At 38.7% G+C, this 19,875-nt stretch overlaps 1 protein-coding gene across 8 annotated transcripts in view; it reads right to left on the bottom strand.

The window, feature by feature from the left end:
• The window catches only part of GARNL3 (GTPase activating Rap/RanGAP domain like 3), a 57,290-nt gene that overhangs the window by 7,132 nt on the left and 30,283 nt on the right, over positions 1-19,875 (bottom strand). For 6 of the 8 annotated variants that reach the window (XR_008580059.1, XR_008580057.1, XM_054849160.1 and 3 more), the window contains exons 14-28: positions 18,747-18,853; positions 17,771-17,892; positions 16,872-16,976; positions 15,418-15,492; positions 14,350-14,461; positions 13,544-13,642; positions 8,576-8,692; positions 7,718-7,890; positions 7,252-7,410; positions 5,141-5,207; positions 3,006-3,113; positions 2,441-2,559; positions 1,870-2,005; positions 542-751; positions 117-228 (exon numbers count right to left, since the gene is read on the bottom strand). Coding sequence is in view for 6 of the 8 variants with exons in the window: in XM_054849160.1 (XP_054705135.1) it covers positions 117-228; positions 542-751; positions 1,870-2,005; positions 2,441-2,559; positions 3,006-3,113; positions 5,141-5,207; positions 7,252-7,410; positions 7,718-7,890; positions 8,576-8,692; positions 13,544-13,642; positions 14,350-14,461; positions 15,418-15,492; positions 16,872-16,976; positions 17,771-17,892; positions 18,747-18,853 (1,821 nt within the window). In the remaining 2 variants the exon portion in view is untranslated. The remainder of the gene's footprint in view (positions 1-116; positions 229-541; positions 752-1,869; positions 2,006-2,440; positions 2,560-3,005; positions 3,114-5,140; positions 5,208-7,251; positions 7,411-7,717; positions 7,891-8,575; positions 8,693-13,543; positions 13,643-14,349; positions 14,462-15,417; positions 15,493-16,871; positions 16,977-17,770; positions 17,893-18,746; positions 18,854-19,875) is intronic. The other 2 variants (XM_054849161.1, XM_054849163.1) reach the window with 1 other exon arrangement.

Here is a 19,875-nt window from a genome sequence, read left to right as displayed (position 1 = left end):
AAAGGTCTCAGTCAGTCCCATGCCAACTGCGATAAGCATGAACGGGTTGAAAACCAATCCATTCTGGAAACACTTACAGCCTAACTTAGGTTCTTTTCTAAAGGCAGTATATTTACCTGTCACTGCTAGTTGATCTTACTGCTCCCTGCTTGGGGTCTGACTGTCTTCGAGGAACCTTTTTTTGCTTCTGTGCACTTTCTGTCTTGGGTATCGGCTCATCCAAGAGGCCTCAATAAAGGAATAAAAGACTTAATACTCTCAACAGAAAATAAAGCATTCATGAAAACATTGAGGTATCTGTCACTGGTTTCCATTATTAACTGAATAGTTTCTACCTGACTCACAACACTGTCACATTATATGTGATCAAATGCTGGCTAGACAGTTTGCAAATAATGTTTTCTCACAGCTTCGTTTGTTTGTTTATACTACTTATTTGTAACATGCAGCCAGTGTTCATTAATCTGCCTGTGATGATCCAAAGATTAGAAATGATATACTTAGCAATTGATATGTACACTGAAGAATGAGGAGAGTTTACCCAGCAATTCTTTACGTGTTCTGCTTGCAATTTCTTTAATTTCCATACGAGATAAGGATAGCGAGTGAGTAACTGGCAGAGAGGCGATGCCACTGGACGTTGTGGTAGTGATGACTTTGGGAGTCAAAGGTGACTTTAGAGGTCGTTCAATGCTTCGCCCAACCAGATTACTGAGAGGAATTTTGTACAGGTTTTTGCATGGAACTTCACCTGAAACACAGAAGGAAAAAAAAACATTACACTTTCACAACAGAATCAGTTCTTAATACTTCTAAATGAAAAGTTATACAGAAAAATTACACTCGTCGTGCTGGGTGCTTTTTAACCCAAATAACAAAGATCTTCCTTGCCCCAGAGATCTCTCAACATAAATAGGCTAGAAGGAGGAAGAAATACAACCACATTGTGCAGACTTGCAATTTGACTTCGAGAGAAAAAGATGACTGATTCTTGGCAATGTGATGAATCAGCAGTGGGACCAGGAAGTAAATTTACATGTCCTGAGGCTGGTATTCTGACTATTACACCATGACTGCACTCTGTGCAATATTCTCCATGTATGTTGCAAGTATATTGGAGCCTGGATCCCAAGTGGTTAAAATTATGGCTCCTCTTCTCAGATGATATAAATACCACGTGTTTTCCTAATTCCCAGGGAAAAAACCCAAACACCCAACAACTTACCATCAAATAGCACTGCCTTTTAAAAACTGAAATTGTGATTCCTTTCTCCTTTCCCCTTCTGCCAACAGTGCAGCAGCAGATTTGAGGAAGATATACATACATCTTGTGATACCTAGTTGACGTTCCCTCGTTTCTCCGTTGTTGTTTCCCTATCTACTGATTGTTCACAGATCACGTTACACTACATTGACCGTGCAAACTCTTTTGAGGCTAGACCTTCTCACTTTTGGTTCGCAAAAGAGCCTTAAATATCCAGTGGTAGGTTAGCTTTCCTTAAACAAGAGGAATGGTCTATGTGAACTCTCAAGTCTTCCCAAAATTTTATACCTCTTTTTGCATTATTAATCTTGGCCATATTGTCAAAGATTCATCAAGCTACTGTAGCTTAATTCCTCCACTCCTACGGAAATGATTTCTTCAAACAGTGCTACCATGCATTCAGAAGAGAGACTACAGGGCAAAAGCTCAGCCAGGTGCTTCATATCTGTGGATAAATAGAAAATCTATCTTCCAGATTCTCAGCTAGGAACTCAAAATCTTTTAGCTTATCAGTTTCACCTCATTAAAAGATCAGCTGCACTGAGATGTGATAGCTGTTGGAGTGATCAGAGATCGTTATTCAAGCTGCCTGAAAACCATGTTACCTTCCACAGAAGAAAGAGGACATCCTGGCATTTCATAAGCTGTTGGTGTTTGAGGAGAACTCCTTGAACTCATTTCCTTAGAGCTGCTGTCAGATGATCCACTTACTGCAGCAGTAGCTTTAAAATAAATATCTGACTGAAATGACAAATAACTCATCATTAGTACAGCGAGACTTTCTTAAACATCTTCTGAGTAAGAGCTCAAATGTTTGTCCACCATATTCTATTGCCACTATTGCTGTATTGCTGCTAAGTCAAACTAGGGTTGGTCATGGAAAGGTTATCCCACTGTAAGGGAGGGAACATCTGTGATGTCGAGGACAGCATTTTCCCCATAAACAGTCAAATATCTCAGATCTGTGTTACTGTGAGCAATAAAGGACAGGGACATTGATTCTGATTCTCTTTGCACTTGATATAAACTAAGAGCACGCAGATCAACAGTTACCACACATCAGGGAGCACACGTCTCAGTTTTGGTTTGTTTGGTTTTTGGCTGCAGCAACTTTTTATGGGAATTAGATGCCAACATATCACAGAAATAGTCAAACATGATTTTCCTGTGTCTTACCCTTGACGCTACAAGTTGAAGCTCAGGCACAACTGCTGTGTGGACTAAGTTCCCATTCACCACTAACCGGATCTCAATGGAATCAGTAGTGAAGGCGAGGATATAAGGGAAAGCACAGACTGCAATGAAACAAAAATTATTTGGCAAGGAAAAAATGGTTAATGTAAATGCTTCTTGGATACTCCATGGAAACTGTTCTTGAGTATCTAACCTCTTCTGGCATCTCCCTTTCCTACGAAAAGGGTTGTCTAACATACTGATGGACATTGAGCTACATCGAGCTTGAAGAAAACATCATTCTCCATGCCCAGCAGAACATAGACTGAATGGAAAATGAAAAACAGAAAAAAAAAGAGAGAGGAAAAAAAAGTTCAGCAGAGGAAGAACTTGGCACTAAGGCTTCACTTTTTAAAATTATCATATGCAGAAACTTAGCTAAAGTGGCATCATGAATGTAACATGCTTATTCCTAGCACATATACTGTAATTCCACTAACAGCCAAGTGCAAGCCTAAATAGTAATGAAAAAAACCCAGCCATGTAGTAAAAAGAGATATTTTCCTACCAACAGCATAAGGAACTTGATTCCAGCTGAAGTGGAAGTCATAAGCTGATGGCTGGATCAGTGGAGAACCTCCATTGAAAGGATATACCTTTCTGTATTGGCAAACATCTGTAACAAAAAAGAAAAAAAGAAGCATCCATCACCTTACACTGCAAGTGACAAACACCAACTTTAGAGGTGGATTTTGCAGAAGCGTGGCCATTATATATATAATTGAACATTTATGTAGAAGTCTTTCTGTATCTAAACAGATAAGGGAAATGTGCTTCCTCTGTGAACACAGCATTTGAAAGCTCAAAAGATCTACATTTTAATAAGTCGTCACAGTTCACAAAGTAAGTATTACTCTGTTTCAACAGTTACCAGTTCTTTACTCTGTCTACGGATAGAGGAATAGGCAAGAAAAATTCAGAAGCAGAGTCAGCAGAACTGTACCTCTCTGTCAGTAAGAGCTGCCCTTCAAGCAGCCATATGCTAGCACAGCTGACATTCTTTGAAGACTGTTATACACATGGGATATTACAAACACTAAAGATTTCATTAATTATATAACTTGTGAACTTACTTCTTAGCTGCTGTAAGTCCGCTGAGTCTGAAATTAAGAGTCTTTCCATGAGTCAGACATGAATGCTGGCTTATACAGCTTCTTACTGGCAATGCAATTCCTAATTTTTATTTTGATAAATCTAGATAACAGGGAACTTAACCTTCCACTGCTGACAAATTTTTCTTTAAGCACATGCACTAGTGCTGATCAAACATCTATTCAAGTTCAGGACTTGAGAAGTCATATCAGCAAATAACAGGAAAGCTTAAAGATGAGATGCAATTGCAATCATCTTTTTTTCTTGACAAGCTCATATGAGCGTACTGGGGGCTCTCCAGGTAAACATGTATGAGCCTCTCAAATACGTACTGCTTCCAGCTGTTTTCTATTTTTCAGGCAAAATTATATTTTTTCCTGTAATTACTGTCTTTTGACTGAATCAAAGTTTACATCCAGAAATGTAATACAGGTCTTCTTCTAAATACAAACTCAGGACACTGCCAAATCTTGTGTTTTCATATTTGTTTTATGATGATACTTCCAGAATTATAAAACTCTCTAAAGAACAAACGCAGGTTTCCCCGTGACACTGTCCTAGAAATAGGAATTCAAGTTGATGCAAGCCTGCGCAGCACCTTTATTGTAACTTTAAGATCAGCTAAGTTTGTTAGCTTTGGCTCAGCGATGGGTCTATTAGAGGGGACCTGATTCCGTGCAGAAATACAAGTGGAGTTTACTGTGCTCTGTCAGCTTTTCAGTCCTAAGCAGTGCCAAGTGAACCAGAACCAGGTAGGACCTAGCAAGCTACCAGAACCAATAAGGCTTCACAGAGCACAATAAGATACAGCTTAGAGACACTTAGAACTTGCTCTGTGGTACCAATCTGATAGCCAGTGCTGGAACACAGGTGTATTTATCCTGTCTCCATCAATGTTCACTCTCAAGAGGCAGATAGGACATGCCTTCTGCAACAAAGTAAGCTGTGCCTCATCCTGCAGCATTGCCTCCTAAAGGCTGCTTCATGCTAAGGGCTTCTATTTTCACGAGGATCAGAAGAAAAAGTACCAGTCTACTGCAGAGGAGAGCATATGCGTGTTATATCCAAGGCTGTTTTATAAAAGCAGAGAGAGAGAATTATAATGAAATAATGCAACAGCGCCAAGAAGCAGGCAGAAGAAAAAGCATAAAGAAAGAATGGAACAGCACACAGAGGAAAAAGGGGTGGAATGCTAAATTGTACATGTCTTGAAAACACCTAGTAAGTGTGTAACTACCTAAAGAATGAGCTAGATCTGAAGAAACAGGACTTTTGTGAGGTGGTAACATCTATAAATATATAGATACATATCTATATAGCTGAAATTAAAACCTTACAGCTAGTATGTCTAAATTCAACATACCCTGCAATAAAATAATACTTCAATTTCTAGTCTCTCCAATACACACTTAAATTAAAAAGAATGCATATTGAAAAACCTTCCATGAAACACAGAAATTTATTTTAAAATACAGAGCTAGACTCCAATGAAAAAAGAATTACATATGCAGATTGAGGTATTACCATTTTTGGTCTCCCCTAAATACTTACAGTTATAACACAACAGTAGACCAGCTTCACCGTCTTCATATACATCAATAGCTGCAACAAAATTAACCTGCAATGATAATGGGAAAAAGAAATGAACAGGCAGAGAATAATGAGGTTATTAGAACCAGCTTTTGACTAACAAGCAAGACAATCAGTTGGGGGAGTGCACAACTACAGATAAAAGAAAGAAGGAAAAAAAAAAGAAAGAAAAAAAGCAGTCCTTTTTCAAATACAGCCTCTTTTGTGATTAATTTTCAGGATGCTCTCAGGATGGAAATCAACTTCTTTTGTGCAGTAATGAATACTGAATACCACACCCGCAGCATAAAGCAATAAAAGCTTACATAACTTATTTGGCAATACGAATTTTGGGAAACGGGGTGAGTTCAGGACAGCTGAAAGTCAACATGATATACTAAAATTAACAAGTCTTTTCAAAAAGTGAAATCCAAAAAGCTCCATTGCACATCGCAACTAGCAGAAAGGTCAGACGCACCCATTACTGGCTCAAAACCACTAACACAGAGGTCGATAGGGATGCGCTTAAGGATTTCTGAATAGGCTGAATTTAGAAACTGAGACCCAATGCTGGATAAACCACAGTATTTTTTCTTTTTTCTCTCTCTCTCTTTTTTTTTTTTTTTTTTTTTTTTTTTTTTACACAGCATAGGCTACATAAATTCTCATATTTCAACTCTGTATTTGTCTTTTACAGTTAGATTAAAAACCCAAACTAGCCATAAAAAGTAGGTTATCTGTTCAGGAAATGAGACCGTTTTCATGACATACGTAAGATTACATTAGACGAATGCTTCCCAGACCACAACATTTGCTACCTGGGCAGGGAGAGGGGTTGGAGACCAATTCCATGAACAGCAGTTCTTTGACTTTCCTTTGTACAATAAGCTAGATGTTCACCTCTTGATTTAAGATTACTGTATAGGTCAAGAACTGTTAAACAGACCTGGAAGTTTATATATCTATACCAAACACATTTTGACCCGTCCTTTGTAGTGACTGAAAGCCATTTCTGCTCTGTTACCCATGGAAATAATGTGGTGTCCCGTTTTAACATCACAAAAATCACTGGCTCAGCTCGTATTAATTATCTGCTGTGTTTGTGTTCTCAAAGGAAATAAGGGTTCCTGGGGAGAAAAGGAACGGGGGGGTGGTGTACTTCTCCATCCCCATTCTTTACTTGTAGTTCCTCCTTATCCAGATTAAGACAGATTTCCAGTGCTGTGGAGAAGCTTACACTGTATCGCCCATGCTAGGAGTACCAAACCTCTTCATCATCAGATCTGAATAAAAATACAGATGATTTAAAAAGAAAATAACCTATCGACAAGAACCATCAAATGATAAGAGTAGTCCCTTATCTCATTATGAGGAAAAGAAATAGTTAAAAACAACAAAAAAGATTAAGTGTGCAAAATCTTTTTTTTTTTTTTTGGCCTAAAGCTATACATCCACATCCATATTTAGAAACAATGTAAATTATCTGATTTTTTAGAGATGCTGAAGATCGTTATCTTCCCAGCAGCAGGAAATATTGGAGCTCTTTTCTGAAAATCAGGACATTTGCTTAAATCCTAACCCTATATACTAGTTAGAAAGATTCAGTTAATTTATTAGTCGACTGGTCAGCAATTTCTTAAATAGAACTAAAAACTACATGTAAATATTTTAGCCTTAGTACACGCAAATAGGCAAATCTGAATGAGATACTGGTGGCCAACAACTGAAGTTATTTTGCTGCAATTTCTTAAACAACAAAACACAAAGAAAAAAGCAAAAAGCAAACTACTGACTAAGAAAGGAGAAAAATGAATTTATGCTGACAGCGAAATTCCAGAGCCTGAAACGCAGGCTCTTTCCTAACGTGTCATACCTTATAACTGCCTCTCTTGGGAGTGATTATTATCACATATCCCAAAAGCAACAAATATCTCAGAGTGCCCTAAAGCAGAGGTTATAGAAGTGAAAAGCAAGAGACACAAGGATCTCCACAAACGACTCTCCCAGGAGGTCAGCATGGGAAGCACCAAGTCTCCAAGAAATTATGTTCAGTGTGGTTCTGCAAGAAAATATGTTCCATGATGAAAACTTACCTTGTTTGTTTCAACATGATGCAATCTATAGGACTCCCCAGTACTCTCATTAACTAAATCAAACTGATGCCGATATGCTACACAGATCATATTGTCACTGTCTCCAGTAGGTCCATCCACCAGCGTCATAACCACTGGAGGGTCAGAAAGGCATATTTCCTGTAACAGAAATAATAGAATTATTCTCTTTTTCAAGCTCCTACTGCGGGTGCTGCAGGCACTCCATGAATTTAAAGGGATGTGCTCTAAGCACAGAAACATGATAAAAAACAAGCAGAAACTTAATTTAAAAAAGTCTTAAAGATTTCTTTGGCATATATATGATGGAACTCCATCATATAGCTTCTCACTTTTATTTGTCTGGAGGTTCAGGAAGATAAAAATGCATGCTCTTTGTCTTCCCCCCCCCCCACTAGATGAGTGCTGCCCAGTCTGTTAAGGTAATTAGTGATTAGATTACACGTACCCGGATGTACTGGAACTCCTCTACTGGAGATTCAGATGACGATAGCAGAGAGCTGCTGGTCAAACTGTTGCATGGATTATATTTCTTTGTGACGAGAAGTAGTTTGTTCCGAATAGCCACAACAATCCTTAGTTCACTGCCAAGGTGAGTATTAATGGCATACAAATGGCAGCCTGAGGAAACAATGCTCTAGATTGTAAATGTCTGGGGTAGGGTCTGCTTTTTTTGTTCTGTATTTGTATGATGATTAACGTAACAGGGCTCTGATGCATGACTTACAAACACAGAATTACACACCTCCCAACGGGATAACATTAACTTCTAGAAAAAGATAAAAGGCTATGACGTTCTTGAAATCTTTTGCAAGTAAAGACTAAGTATATGGATTTGCACTATTCTGCAGGTTCCAGCTTTCCCAAGCAGTTTGCTTCTGAAGACCAGAAAACGTTCACATCTTCTAAAATAACCAGCAACACCCAAACTAATCTAAGCACTACTATTTAATGGAGATTTGCCAGCGTTCCTCCACCTTAAGATGCCCTTTATTTCAGTCTCACATCCCTGCATAATTCTTCTCATACCCCTCAATTCTGAAAGCAACACATCTATTTTTCTCTAGAGCTTTTCATCAGCAGTGACTGCCAAGTAACATGGTATTTTTACAAAGTTCTAAAATGTCATGCTGGACTATTCACTAATACTTATTTTCACATACAAGCTTAACAAAGTTTGAATTGACTATCCAGAGGAAAAACTAAAGGTGATCACCTACAACTGCCTCAAGGGAGCCAATAAGCCCCTGGCAACTACAGGCATCATACAACAGTGGATGTTTTTAACACAGGATAATAAAATCACCTTTTGTTCTCTCCAGTTTATTTTCTCTGCAGTCATATTTGCTCCTTATTATTTGCTTTGTTTCTATATCTTTTTGGACAGCACTGAGTCTGAAGACAAGGAGACGAGAGTCTTTCCCTGAAGGATGAAGAGAGCCAGGAAAGAAAAGTTTAAAAAAAACATAGTGGTAGTTTGAAATTAATACTTCCAAAGAGAAGCAGCACCTAACAAACACAGCAAAGATAAACAAAACATACTGCTTCTCTGGGGATGAGCTGCAATGTCATACAAGACCGCTTATGAACTCTCTAGGCTTTACAACTCTAGTAACCAACCCCTTCAGTTCAGTAGGTGAGTTTCCCATCAGGTGGTGCTACAGCAAAGAATGACACAAGAGCTTCACAACAGTGAAATGTATACTGTTTCACAAATATACAAAATTTTGCAAGACAGCAAAAATATAATAGCTATGAACTACAGGGCAAGAGTAAAAGGGTTAACTTTAAAAGCTGGAACCATTCAGCTGAGCAGCTGATAACTGCATCCTTAACAGAGTTTGAAACCCTTCGGGATGCAGACTGGTTTTGCTTATCAGTTCTTCAAAGGACGGCAAGTTAGGTTCAAGGCATATTCCAACTGCAAAAATAATACAGCATCTACTTCCATGGCTAAATCTGCTTCCCACAGAGACAGATACGAGTGGAATCTACAACCCCTAAATTTAAAACAGATAAATAAATGATGCACTAACTACTTGCAGTTGGGAAAAACAACCTAAGAATAGTTTCTTATCTAAGAAACCAAGTTTCTTAAAATGCAAGCAAGGCAAGATTTTCTGACAAAGGTGACTTTTACTAGACTAGCTGGTATGGCTGGAAAAATTAAGCATGGTTTCTTAATATGCAGCTGGTGTGGATCCCTCCATAAAGGCAAAAGCAAAATCACAGGTGCTGCCTTCAATTCTGAGAGAACAGCAACACGAATCACGACATCTGGCTCCTGCATGACTTTCTCCTCCCATAGCAAGAGAAGACGCAATGCTTCCTTAAGTCTGCCACAATTCGAAACATTAAGTAATCCGACTCAGACCAAATTCTTACTGTCAACACTGACAAAAGGGAAACAAAACATATGCAATCCCTCTCTTTTCAAGAATGCGTGCACGCAAGAATCTGTGCTTCCGTGAGCGAGTTTGTGGAAGAAGAATGGCAAGCAACATTCACACCCTGTCAGAGGGAAGGCCAAAATACATGAGCGAAGTCAAATGTTCAAGGACGGTGTTACTGCTCTCAGCAATTCAGTCTCTCTTTGGACTTACTCCTGCCTTTGGTGTTCAGTTAGTTATTGCAAACATAACAACCTGAAGAATAATCCAGCATCAGAATCCGGCAAATTCCTCAAACAAGCAAAGATCATAAACATAGTTTTCTGTGGTGGGGACAAATCTTATTAGTCAGACAAACATCAAGGCATAGAAAACGCACATCTTACGTTTGTAATGTCAAACAAGTTGCCAGAAGATAAACTATGCTGTAGATTTACAGCAAGTCAACTAGCCCATGCTTTAAGTCCTGCTAACACTAGGCTGCTCTCTTCTAAAGCCTTGCTCCTTTTGATGAGTAGGGCTATGAGGTGTTTCCCACTATGTCCAAGGATCTCCTCGACTTCTCTGAAACCATCCCTGCCCATGGCACTTGACCAGCTAACATCTTCCATGCCAGCTGGAATAACTTTGGGCCTGGCTAGCAATGATCATCTGATAGTGACTGAGCTAGATAGCTGCAGAGGCAACTCAGTGGGCCTCTGTAGAAATCTGTAATCCAAAATTTACTCAGTAAACAAAAGAGTGACTTTTGATAGCATCGCACAGGACTAGGGAAATCAACACAAAAACGTATCGGAGGCTCCAATTTCACTTCAGAAATGGCATAAGGCAGAGTCGGTATTAGAAATACGACACTTGGTAAACACTGTATCATGAGATTTTTCTGTTAACTGAGTACGAGCCCTGTCACAAACCTTTGCAAGAACTGCTTCCGATTGCTTATGACTATGCAGTGTCTGCTCAGAAAGTCTCACAGCTTGTTGCCAGCTCTTGGGAAGTGCAAATTATAATCCCGCACCCAAAACTGGACAGCTGTGTTTGCTGCCTAACAGCTCATTGATCATTTTGGTCAATCTAAAGTCCCTAACAAGTTTGTGGCATCTTTATTTAGGAAAGGAATCAAGAGTGGCTCTCAAATTCAGGGAACATTTAATGCTATGAATGAGAGATGTAATCAAGGACTTGCCAGTTCATCCACTGTTTTACAACTACTGCACAATTCTTGGTGCTGCATCTGAGTGTTTTCAAACACCATCATATACATAAAAACCTACATATGACCAAACACCTTAAAACGCTCTTCCATTTCTACCAACTTTGATTTTAAGCTAAAGCAGCTACTGACACTACCTGAAGGAAGGCCACCTTTCCTGATCTAGAATCAGCTGTAATTCTTATGACTGCCATCACTTGCACTGAGATTGGAGATTGTTCTTAGTGCAGCCATTCCAGACCGAAAAAAGTTTATTCTAAATTTATTACCATTTTCTCCTAGATTCAGCCTCTGATTAAGTAGTTTCTCCTCCAGTGATAACTGTAGTATTCAGTCTTTGTACTCGAGCTACTATTCCAGCCAGATATTCTACAAACATTCTTGGTGATGCAGACAATTCCAAAACCCTACAACTGCACACTCATAGCAAAACTGGAGAATTTTTTCTGGCCAATCTAAATGTCTGCATTCTTCAAATCAAGAAATGGTTATAAACAGGCAGACATAGTGGGTAGCAAGTATTACCACCTAAATTAAGCGCCGCTATTTTTGGAGGTTATGCCAAGCTTCAGAAGACCTTTTATGCTTCCATCAAAACATGCCATATTTACCTCTGTGGAGATGCTATGCGTGCGCAGCAAAGAGTAACACATACGATAACTTCTTTCCCTCGCAGGCATTTCACCATGAAGGCAGAACAACAACCACTGCCTTCACTGAAATTGGTTTGATATGCTTTTAAAAAGGAGTTGGGATTTAAATCCCCATAGGCCACGCGATGTGCACCCCACAGTAAGCAGACATAAATCTTCACCTTCCCTTGTTGCTTAAAATAGCTCTGGCTGTTTGACCGGTATGTCCTCTAGGATGCATTACTCCTCTTTCACAACACTAGTTCTTTTGCAGATGTTCCAAACAACCCCGCTGTAGCGTTAGATTTATCTGTGGCTGCTTTTAAAAGTGACTACCATCTGAGCTTTTTTAGTTTTTCTCTAACCTCTTATAGACTTCATTCTTGCAAGCAAAGCAGTTCTCCCTCATCCCCCCTCGCCCTCGTACCTAGGCATTTCACAAAATGAAGCTGGAACAAAAAACCCCAAAGTGTTTAGAGAACAAAACAGATCCATTTCTGTGCCTTGCCTCTCATTACTAGGACAAATTTAATCATCAGATGTCCCAAACAACCCCACTGTAGTGTTAGATTTAACCGTGTCTGTATGAGAACAGAGGCTGTTGCCACCAAGACGATTTGTGCTGCTGTCGCTGATACCTGCTGTATCGGTGCTTCTTCAACGCCTTCTCTTGGCATTTTGACCTGAATAAGTTCTTGCTGATAGTTAAGCTTAAAAAGTTAACCTTTTAACATTTAACGTTTTATCCTAAAAATCCACAAAGTGTTTGAATCCAATTTATGAGCCCAGTATGAGCATGCTATTGCTCATCTAACTCATTATTTCTCTCATTTTTGCTGCTGAGGTATAGTCTGAAAATGAAAGGCAAGTATGATTTTTCCTCCATCCCAGATCTTAATTTCAATGTGGCAGGCAAATACAAAATAGGAGGCCGGAATTCTAGCAAGTATGAAAGAACTTTCCCCTAAATGCTTCAGAAAGCGTCCCTATCGAGAGTTAAAAATCTCTGCAAGCCTTCACATGAGTAAGACTTCATCAGATTATGTCTGAAGTGTCATGAATTGGTGCCAGTAATACCTTGTTCTGTACCTCAAAATGCCTGCTTACAGCCCTCTCTTCAGGTTTAACCATACAGTACAATGTTTTGACAATTAAATGCAATCACCCTTTCTAGAAGCTCCACAAACTAAGCTTCAGATACAACTACCCTTTTCAGGTCTTCAGAAATGTCATCTGCCCTCCAGGTGCCTTGAGAGAGAACTGCCAATGTCCCTCAGGTAGTTTGAGCCAGTTCTGTAAAGTCCCGGGGTGAATTTTACCGTGTGCAGCCAAACTGGGCAACTCCCAATGATACAAGAGGAACCACGTTTTACCGAGTTTGGGTAAATGTAACTTCAGCCAATACTGAGCAAACAGACATAATGTGGTAAAGAACAATAAACCAATGATATTTATACGTGTTTTCTCTGTGTTACACATAATGAGCCTGTTCTTGCTTCGTGTATGTTCTCTTTGCGAAATTCAGTCACGGACTACTGGGTAAAAAGTACCTCACTGGAAAAGTGCACATTTAATGCTTCCAAATGAGGGTAAAAAGGAAACATTGTCAGTCCAAACAACATGGAAGTTCTTTTATACCAGAACTTTCAAGAAAATACATTCTATAGCACTAGGATGTGGTGACAGTTAGCAGAATAAATGCCAATAAAACACATTTGGTAAGACAGCGACAGTGTTTTTGTGCAACTGAATAAACACATAATTCAGTCAAGGAGATTTCCAAAGAGTGTCGAGTTCCAACAGTGGCTGAAGAAAGACCATATGACCAGTTTTGGGCTTGCCTTGAAGGAAGCATGACTGAGCATTTAGGGGTTCCCCCCCTCCACCTTTTAGAAAATAACAGCAGTTGCTGTATGTGCTCCTTTATTCTAAATGAGGCATCTAATATATTTGCCACTGATAGACACGATTGTGTCATAGGACATACATACCTAGCACCAGCCACATTCATATGAGAATCAAAAAACAGGGACTTCTACCTTTGTCTGTTCGGGCAATCAAAAGATCCAGAGCTTCCAACACATGCATCTGCTTTATTTGGAGAGTTTTATCAAATACTTGCACTGATGGTTGACCATCTAAAAAAGAAACACGTATATTTATTCAAATTCCTGCTAAAATTTGCTATCTCTTTCTTGTAATAAAAGTCTCGGTTTTTACTTACGAAAATGAAAAAAGCTGCACAAAGCTGCTACGTATACCACAGCATCATAGCCAGTACTTCCTCACAGGAGAGTTTTATCATTGCCACGGACCATCAGATTATGCAACTGAAGCCTAAAAGGGACCTTCCTTTGGGAAGTTTGAGAATTATCACCAAGAACTAACTTAATTCCCTCAGTCCCACCGGCCTTACATGGCACACAGAGGATAAGGGGTCAAACTAGCAATACCATTGCTATTGAGGAAGCAGGGTTCCATTGTCACATAAGCCTTTGGCTTCATGCTTACTGTCGAGGGCTAAGAAATCCAGACAAGCCACTTAAACACCCCCTGAGCTTGGATACGATTTCGTAAGTCTTTTCAGATAGTCAAGAGAACAACAGCTGAAATAACAAAACATTCAGAAATCTGCATTAACACTGGCTCCCCAATATGGCTTGATTCTGGTGCAGAGAGAATTTTTGCAACTAGGTTACATAAATATCATAAATTCACTTGGATTGGTAGCTATCCCTGTAGGTGAAGGCCTACCAACACCTGAACAGAGCTTATGAACATACATTTTCAAGAAAATGGTCAGATACATAAAAATGGACACAAAAACACTGGATCATTTACTAACCATCTATTAACAAGATGCCAGCATCTGTAGAAACCAGCAAGGACTGGCCCCAAGAATCTGCACAGACAACCTCATGAGGAAAATTACTGCAGAAAGATTGAGATTCCCAAGGCTATGAAGTAACATAAAGGATACATATTAAGTACACTAAGAAATACAGATCAGACAGACACAGAATGTGATGGAAAATGGCAAGTAATAACATGTAAATGCTTTTGGCAGGATACATTTCCAAACAGTATAATTTTTGAATTGGAAATACCAAAATTTAGTTAATTTTCTTGCAGAAGAAATACTCTCTGTATTAATTGGTTTTGGAGACTGGTAAGCGTAAGACACATTCCTGAAATACTGGACTTAAAACACACGCAGCTGATACTCAGCGCAACCCTGGAACTACTCAATATGTATTTATTTAAAAAAACCCACTATAGACTTAAAATGTATGTACCGCTGCGCATATGCCATTTGCTTACATTTTCCGGCTCAGTTTGCGATGTTTAGTCACTAGCACATGGTACAGTTAAAACTGCCTTTCTGCCAAATTGTTCTCTTGTCATGTATTCTCTGTACTTACCACCCAGAGTCTGCCCCTCCTCCCCCAATTTAAATATTAGCTGAAGTCTCTCAAATTCTAGAAGCGCTTCTGAAGCTTCTGTATATAAGATGCATGCAGAAGAGTGTGGTTTGCATCTTTCACTCCCTAATGCCCTTGAACAAAATCTGGTACTACAGGAAATAAAAACACAACTGAATTTTGTTTTAAACTTGATACAGAAGTTAAAATAAAATATGATTGCATATGGAAAATGGCATTTCCATCAAATATTCTCAGATATAAAAATATCCACACTTGCTTTAACTTGAGAAGTGCTTCTGCCTTCAGGCTCATCTGTTATTAATTCGATGCCGGCAGCAGAATCACTTTGACACTATAACCTTTCACCTTTGCTGCTGCAGCATCTAACTACAAAAGTAAATAAACAGTATGCAGAACTGATATGCAATGCCATACCCGATAGCATTTATTTTTTTCATAACTCTCCTCAGACAGACAGGTTCACTCACCTCCTTTTTACAAAAGCTTGTGGTTGCCAAATTAGCTGTGGCATCCCCTTTCACAGTGGTTTTCAATTTCAATGCCTAATACAAACAGATGTTGTATTTAAATTGAGTTTCTGTCAGCATTACCCAAGCTAAAGACTATAAAGAAAGGACAATTTAGGACTACAAAGTAACTTCAGTTTGGAATTCCCATCATATTTTAAGTAATCAGGAAAGAAGTGGAATTCTGTATATCCTGAACAAAGTCTGTGTGAATCACTAGATGGCTGCTAGTGGCTTATAGGTTTCTGTACTTTTAATAACCATGTTTTTCTTTAACTTCTGTAAAGTTATTAGTAAACTTGAGAAATAAATCATTGGTTACTTCTGTCTGAATATTACAAAACACACTCACTTCCCCCCCCCCCCGCCTAGAGTGACTAGCTATTTCAAGGTGGTTGGGGAAAGGATGGGCACAGCACAGAGGAGCAGACTTGCCAAGGCGAGCTTTAACAGCCCTGAGATTCATTTGCATCAGTTCTCAAACACCTGGCTCCATTCTCTACCAGATCAGGAACTTCTCAGACTCTTCCACTCTTTAGCTTACTAACTCAGATAAAAAAATGGGAGGGAAGAGAGGAGGCTTGGGTTTCACTGGGGGGGTGTGTGTGTGTGTGTTTTCTTTCTTTCTTTTTTCCTTTCTTTTCTGTTTTGGTTTCCTGCTTTGTTAAGTCCTGCTGAGCTAAATCAGCTCAGAAAAGAGGTATTCTTCAGATAAGCAGCAGAACCATGTCACCAGTCCAGGATCAAGAAGAGACAAGCAGGAAGGGACAAGGGAACTGATGAGCACAAATACTGTCTTTTTTTTGTGCTGCAGTGAACTCTCCGATCAAACTAGACTATCTAAATCATCAGGAAGTTTTACTCTTCACTGAATCAAAATGTCAATGAACCCACAGAATATTTGAGTCGGCATCTGGTATGTTCAAAGATGAGTGGCAACCTCAGATTTAGCAGAAAGACTGTCGAAACTTCTTCCTGGCTGAAGTAGGGTGAATAATTTCTAAGAAATTCAAGCTTAATAAAACATTTAGTGGAAATCCATGAAAGATTATGTTTCTCCAAAGCACAGAAAAAGATAGAGCACTCTTCTGCTCGGTGGCAGAAAGCACCTGCTGCACTAAGTAAGGAAAGACCTTTTAGGTTTGATCCTAAGGTGTGACTTTTCCAACCTTCATTTAGCTTACGTATTTTATAAATATTTGTAATTGTGTTGCATACCTCAGATGTCGCAGATAAATACTTCTCTTCATATTTTACCTTAACGTAGCTTAAACTAATGCAATACTACAAAACTATTTCTGACCAGAGAGAACTGTATTAAGTCCTGACATAACTCTGCAAGCTAATCAAATTCTAACAAAAGGGGTGATGCAGTCTTTGGAAACATTGGTGCATACCTCCTAAACTGATCCTACCTGACCAAGTCGGACAAACTCTGCTTGCCGAGCTTCCTCTTTTTTCCGTGTTGATTTTGGGGACTCCGGTAGCACGTCACTGAAGGACCTTCTATTAAGCATGTTCTAAAACAGGAAATGTTTCTTTTTTAAACTGAACCAAAAGTTTTCATAATCTTTCAATCTGAATTAACTTAATGTGATATAATTTTTCTGTCTTTTTTCGGATATTTTCCTGTAGTGATGAATCTAACTAATCTAGCTTCTCAGAGAGCAGAAATTGCAACTCTTCCAATCCTAGAGTGCTTTACTTTCCAACCTGACATACTTTATCACTGTCACATTCTATACAGTCACAACAAAGACCGCAGACATGAATACACGGACAAAAAAGTTTAAGCAGATCTACTTAGCTAAGAGAAATAACCAGTGGGAAAAAAATTAGCACCTTGCTAATTTTAGAAGTATTGAACTTCTTTTTAGTTAGTTAAGAATCACCTTAATAATAAGTCTTCATAATCTAAAATGAAGTTATCTCATTGTTACCCAAGGGTAAAAATGATCCAAATTTACACATAGTGGAATGAGTAAGCGCAGTTTTTATGGTGACGAGACTAATACCTGTATTCGCAGAACCTAAATTTCCTATTCCCTTGCTGCAGGTAAGCTTATGCAAAGTATGACATTTTTATGCTTCTCCTCACACCCGCTTTAAACAAATCCACAAAAAGTCCTATCCTGAAAGGACTGCCTGTCAACTTTCATATAACTGTAGAACAAATTATACAACAATTGGTATTTAGCCTGGTGTATGCAATTCAGTGCTCATCAGGATTAGAGTCTTTTAAAGCAACAGGACGTTCGATCTACTAGTGAGACCAGGAGAGCGCATGTGAGGGATGCAGAGACTTCTGACTTACATTTACCTTGTGTAGATCAGGCATCAGGTCTTGGTATAAAGAGCGGATCAGCATGTCTAGAGTGCGTTGACGTTTCTGAGAAAATGTTGGGGTTTCCAAGGTGGCTTTTTCCCCATTTATTACTAAAATATTATGGAAAAGAAGGTACATTATCTAAATGAACTTTGATGACTTCCACAGACTCTAGTTTGCCCCTGTACCAAAAATACCTGTGTTCCCCTCAGTAATTTAGAGTTGCCTCCTTTTTGCACGTTTTTTAGTGAATAATGATCCCTTAAGCTTAAAAGGGACAAATTAGTAATAAGTGAATTCTACAAGGTATCCCAGTAACCTCCTAACTAATAAAAAAAAATAAAGACAAACTACTAATCAATTTAAGTACTAAACCAATTTAAATATGTGAAATGAGTTATTAGACGAGTTCCTGGCAGGTAAGCATCTAATTATAATCATCACAAACAGTTCTCAAAGATTTCTTTCTCGCAGATTTAGAAGGGCAAGTAAGGGTCAATGAAAACTGGAACTGAATCATTACAGCATTAAAAAGTTTTTAAAGGTGCTGAAAGGCATCATGCATTCAGAAAAGCTTATATTTTCAGAGCTGCTAGCCTAACACCTTCTATTACTAGGTATTGAACAGCATTATGAATTCTTTCAGATCTCCAAGTACTTTAAGAAAATGCAAAGCTAAATATAGCTGCACATTCTGCAAACGTAAAAGTCAGTATGTATCTAGTAGCCTGAGAAGCATAATTGCATAGAAATTAATTTTTTTTGTTAATCTGACTGGAACAGTTTGATGGAATTGATATCCCACCCATGGTACGGATTTGAAAAAAAAACAAAAAAAAAAAACACTCTACACAGAACAGCAGCATACACAAGAAAATGTGTTTACATTTTAAGCATCATGAATTTAAATCTGTTAAAGCACTTATTAAAAAAAACATTTCTAGCAAAAGAAAAACTGACTTACATTTCACTAACACAAAATCCCTGAATTCGTGGTGATTTGTAAACACAGGTGGGGATGGAAGGGGAGGCCCAAAGAGAGGAACACTTTCTTCTGAAAATATTTTCAGCCTATTGAAAGAACAGATCCTTATCTACAGTGAAAGTCACATTCAAAACCCACCGTTTTTACAGACACTATTCCAAACAGAAGAAAGAACTGGAAACTGTTATCTGGGTATGTCTTAGGTAAGAGCTTCCATAGGTCTAACAAAAAAACATTCACCTGGAGTTATTCACTTGAGCAAAATTCTGCTTCCTTTACACAAACTAACACTGGGACACTAAAAATTACAGCAGATCTTTGCAGTTTTACTCACAGAACAACGCATTTAGTGGCACTAGCAAAATCCAGTCCTTTCCAAAAAAGCTGTAAAAGAACAGTTCTTCACCTACAAAACATGTTCTCCTTGCAGATTTCTACCTTACCTACACATTCTCCACACGCATAAAATATTTGATTTTTTTTCTGAATAACAATGCCTTACTACAGCCAAATCTGTATCTCAGGAATAGCAAATTCATCTTCACTGAGGAAGAAAGAGAACGACTTCTACGACAGCTGGACCTGCTGAGTTCTTTTGATCCGTAAGGAGCCCGGCATAGCAAGAATGAATGGCAGGTACAAAAACCGTGTACACAACACGCTCAGCAAGCCGTAGCTTCTTTAAAGTAAGTAATCACTCCTTGGTATTTCAAGCGACAGTCTGCACAATTTTCTTCACTGTAAGATAGCAGTCAGATAAAGATCTTCCAAGTAGCACGTGCAGCTGACATGGGTCACAGCAAGCTAAGTGGTAAAATTATAGATTCAACCCACCTCTACTGTTATACAAACCAGTCAGAATTTGCTTAAAAACCAGCAGTGATTGACTGGTATTGAGTCAAATGGATTCTAATGGATTCATCCAGTCTTTTTCCATGAAAGTTTAGAAACTGCACATACAATCTGAAATGTAGTATTACATTTGCATGAATATTGATCGTTCTAATACCAGTTTCACAGATTAAAGACAATTTCAGACATGCCCTATGTCTATGTTATTCCATTCAGGTTTATCACTACACAGGGAGTGAAACGTTCCGTGGCTAGA

Source organism: Grus americana, chromosome 20, assembly GCF_028858705.1.
Source record: "Grus americana isolate bGruAme1 chromosome 20, bGruAme1.mat, whole genome shotgun sequence".
Classification (NCBI taxonomy): Eukaryota; Metazoa; Chordata; class Aves; order Gruiformes; family Gruidae; genus Grus; species Grus americana.
Note: the sequence above shows the minus strand (reverse complement) of the source record. Positions and strands in the feature narration are given on the sequence as shown.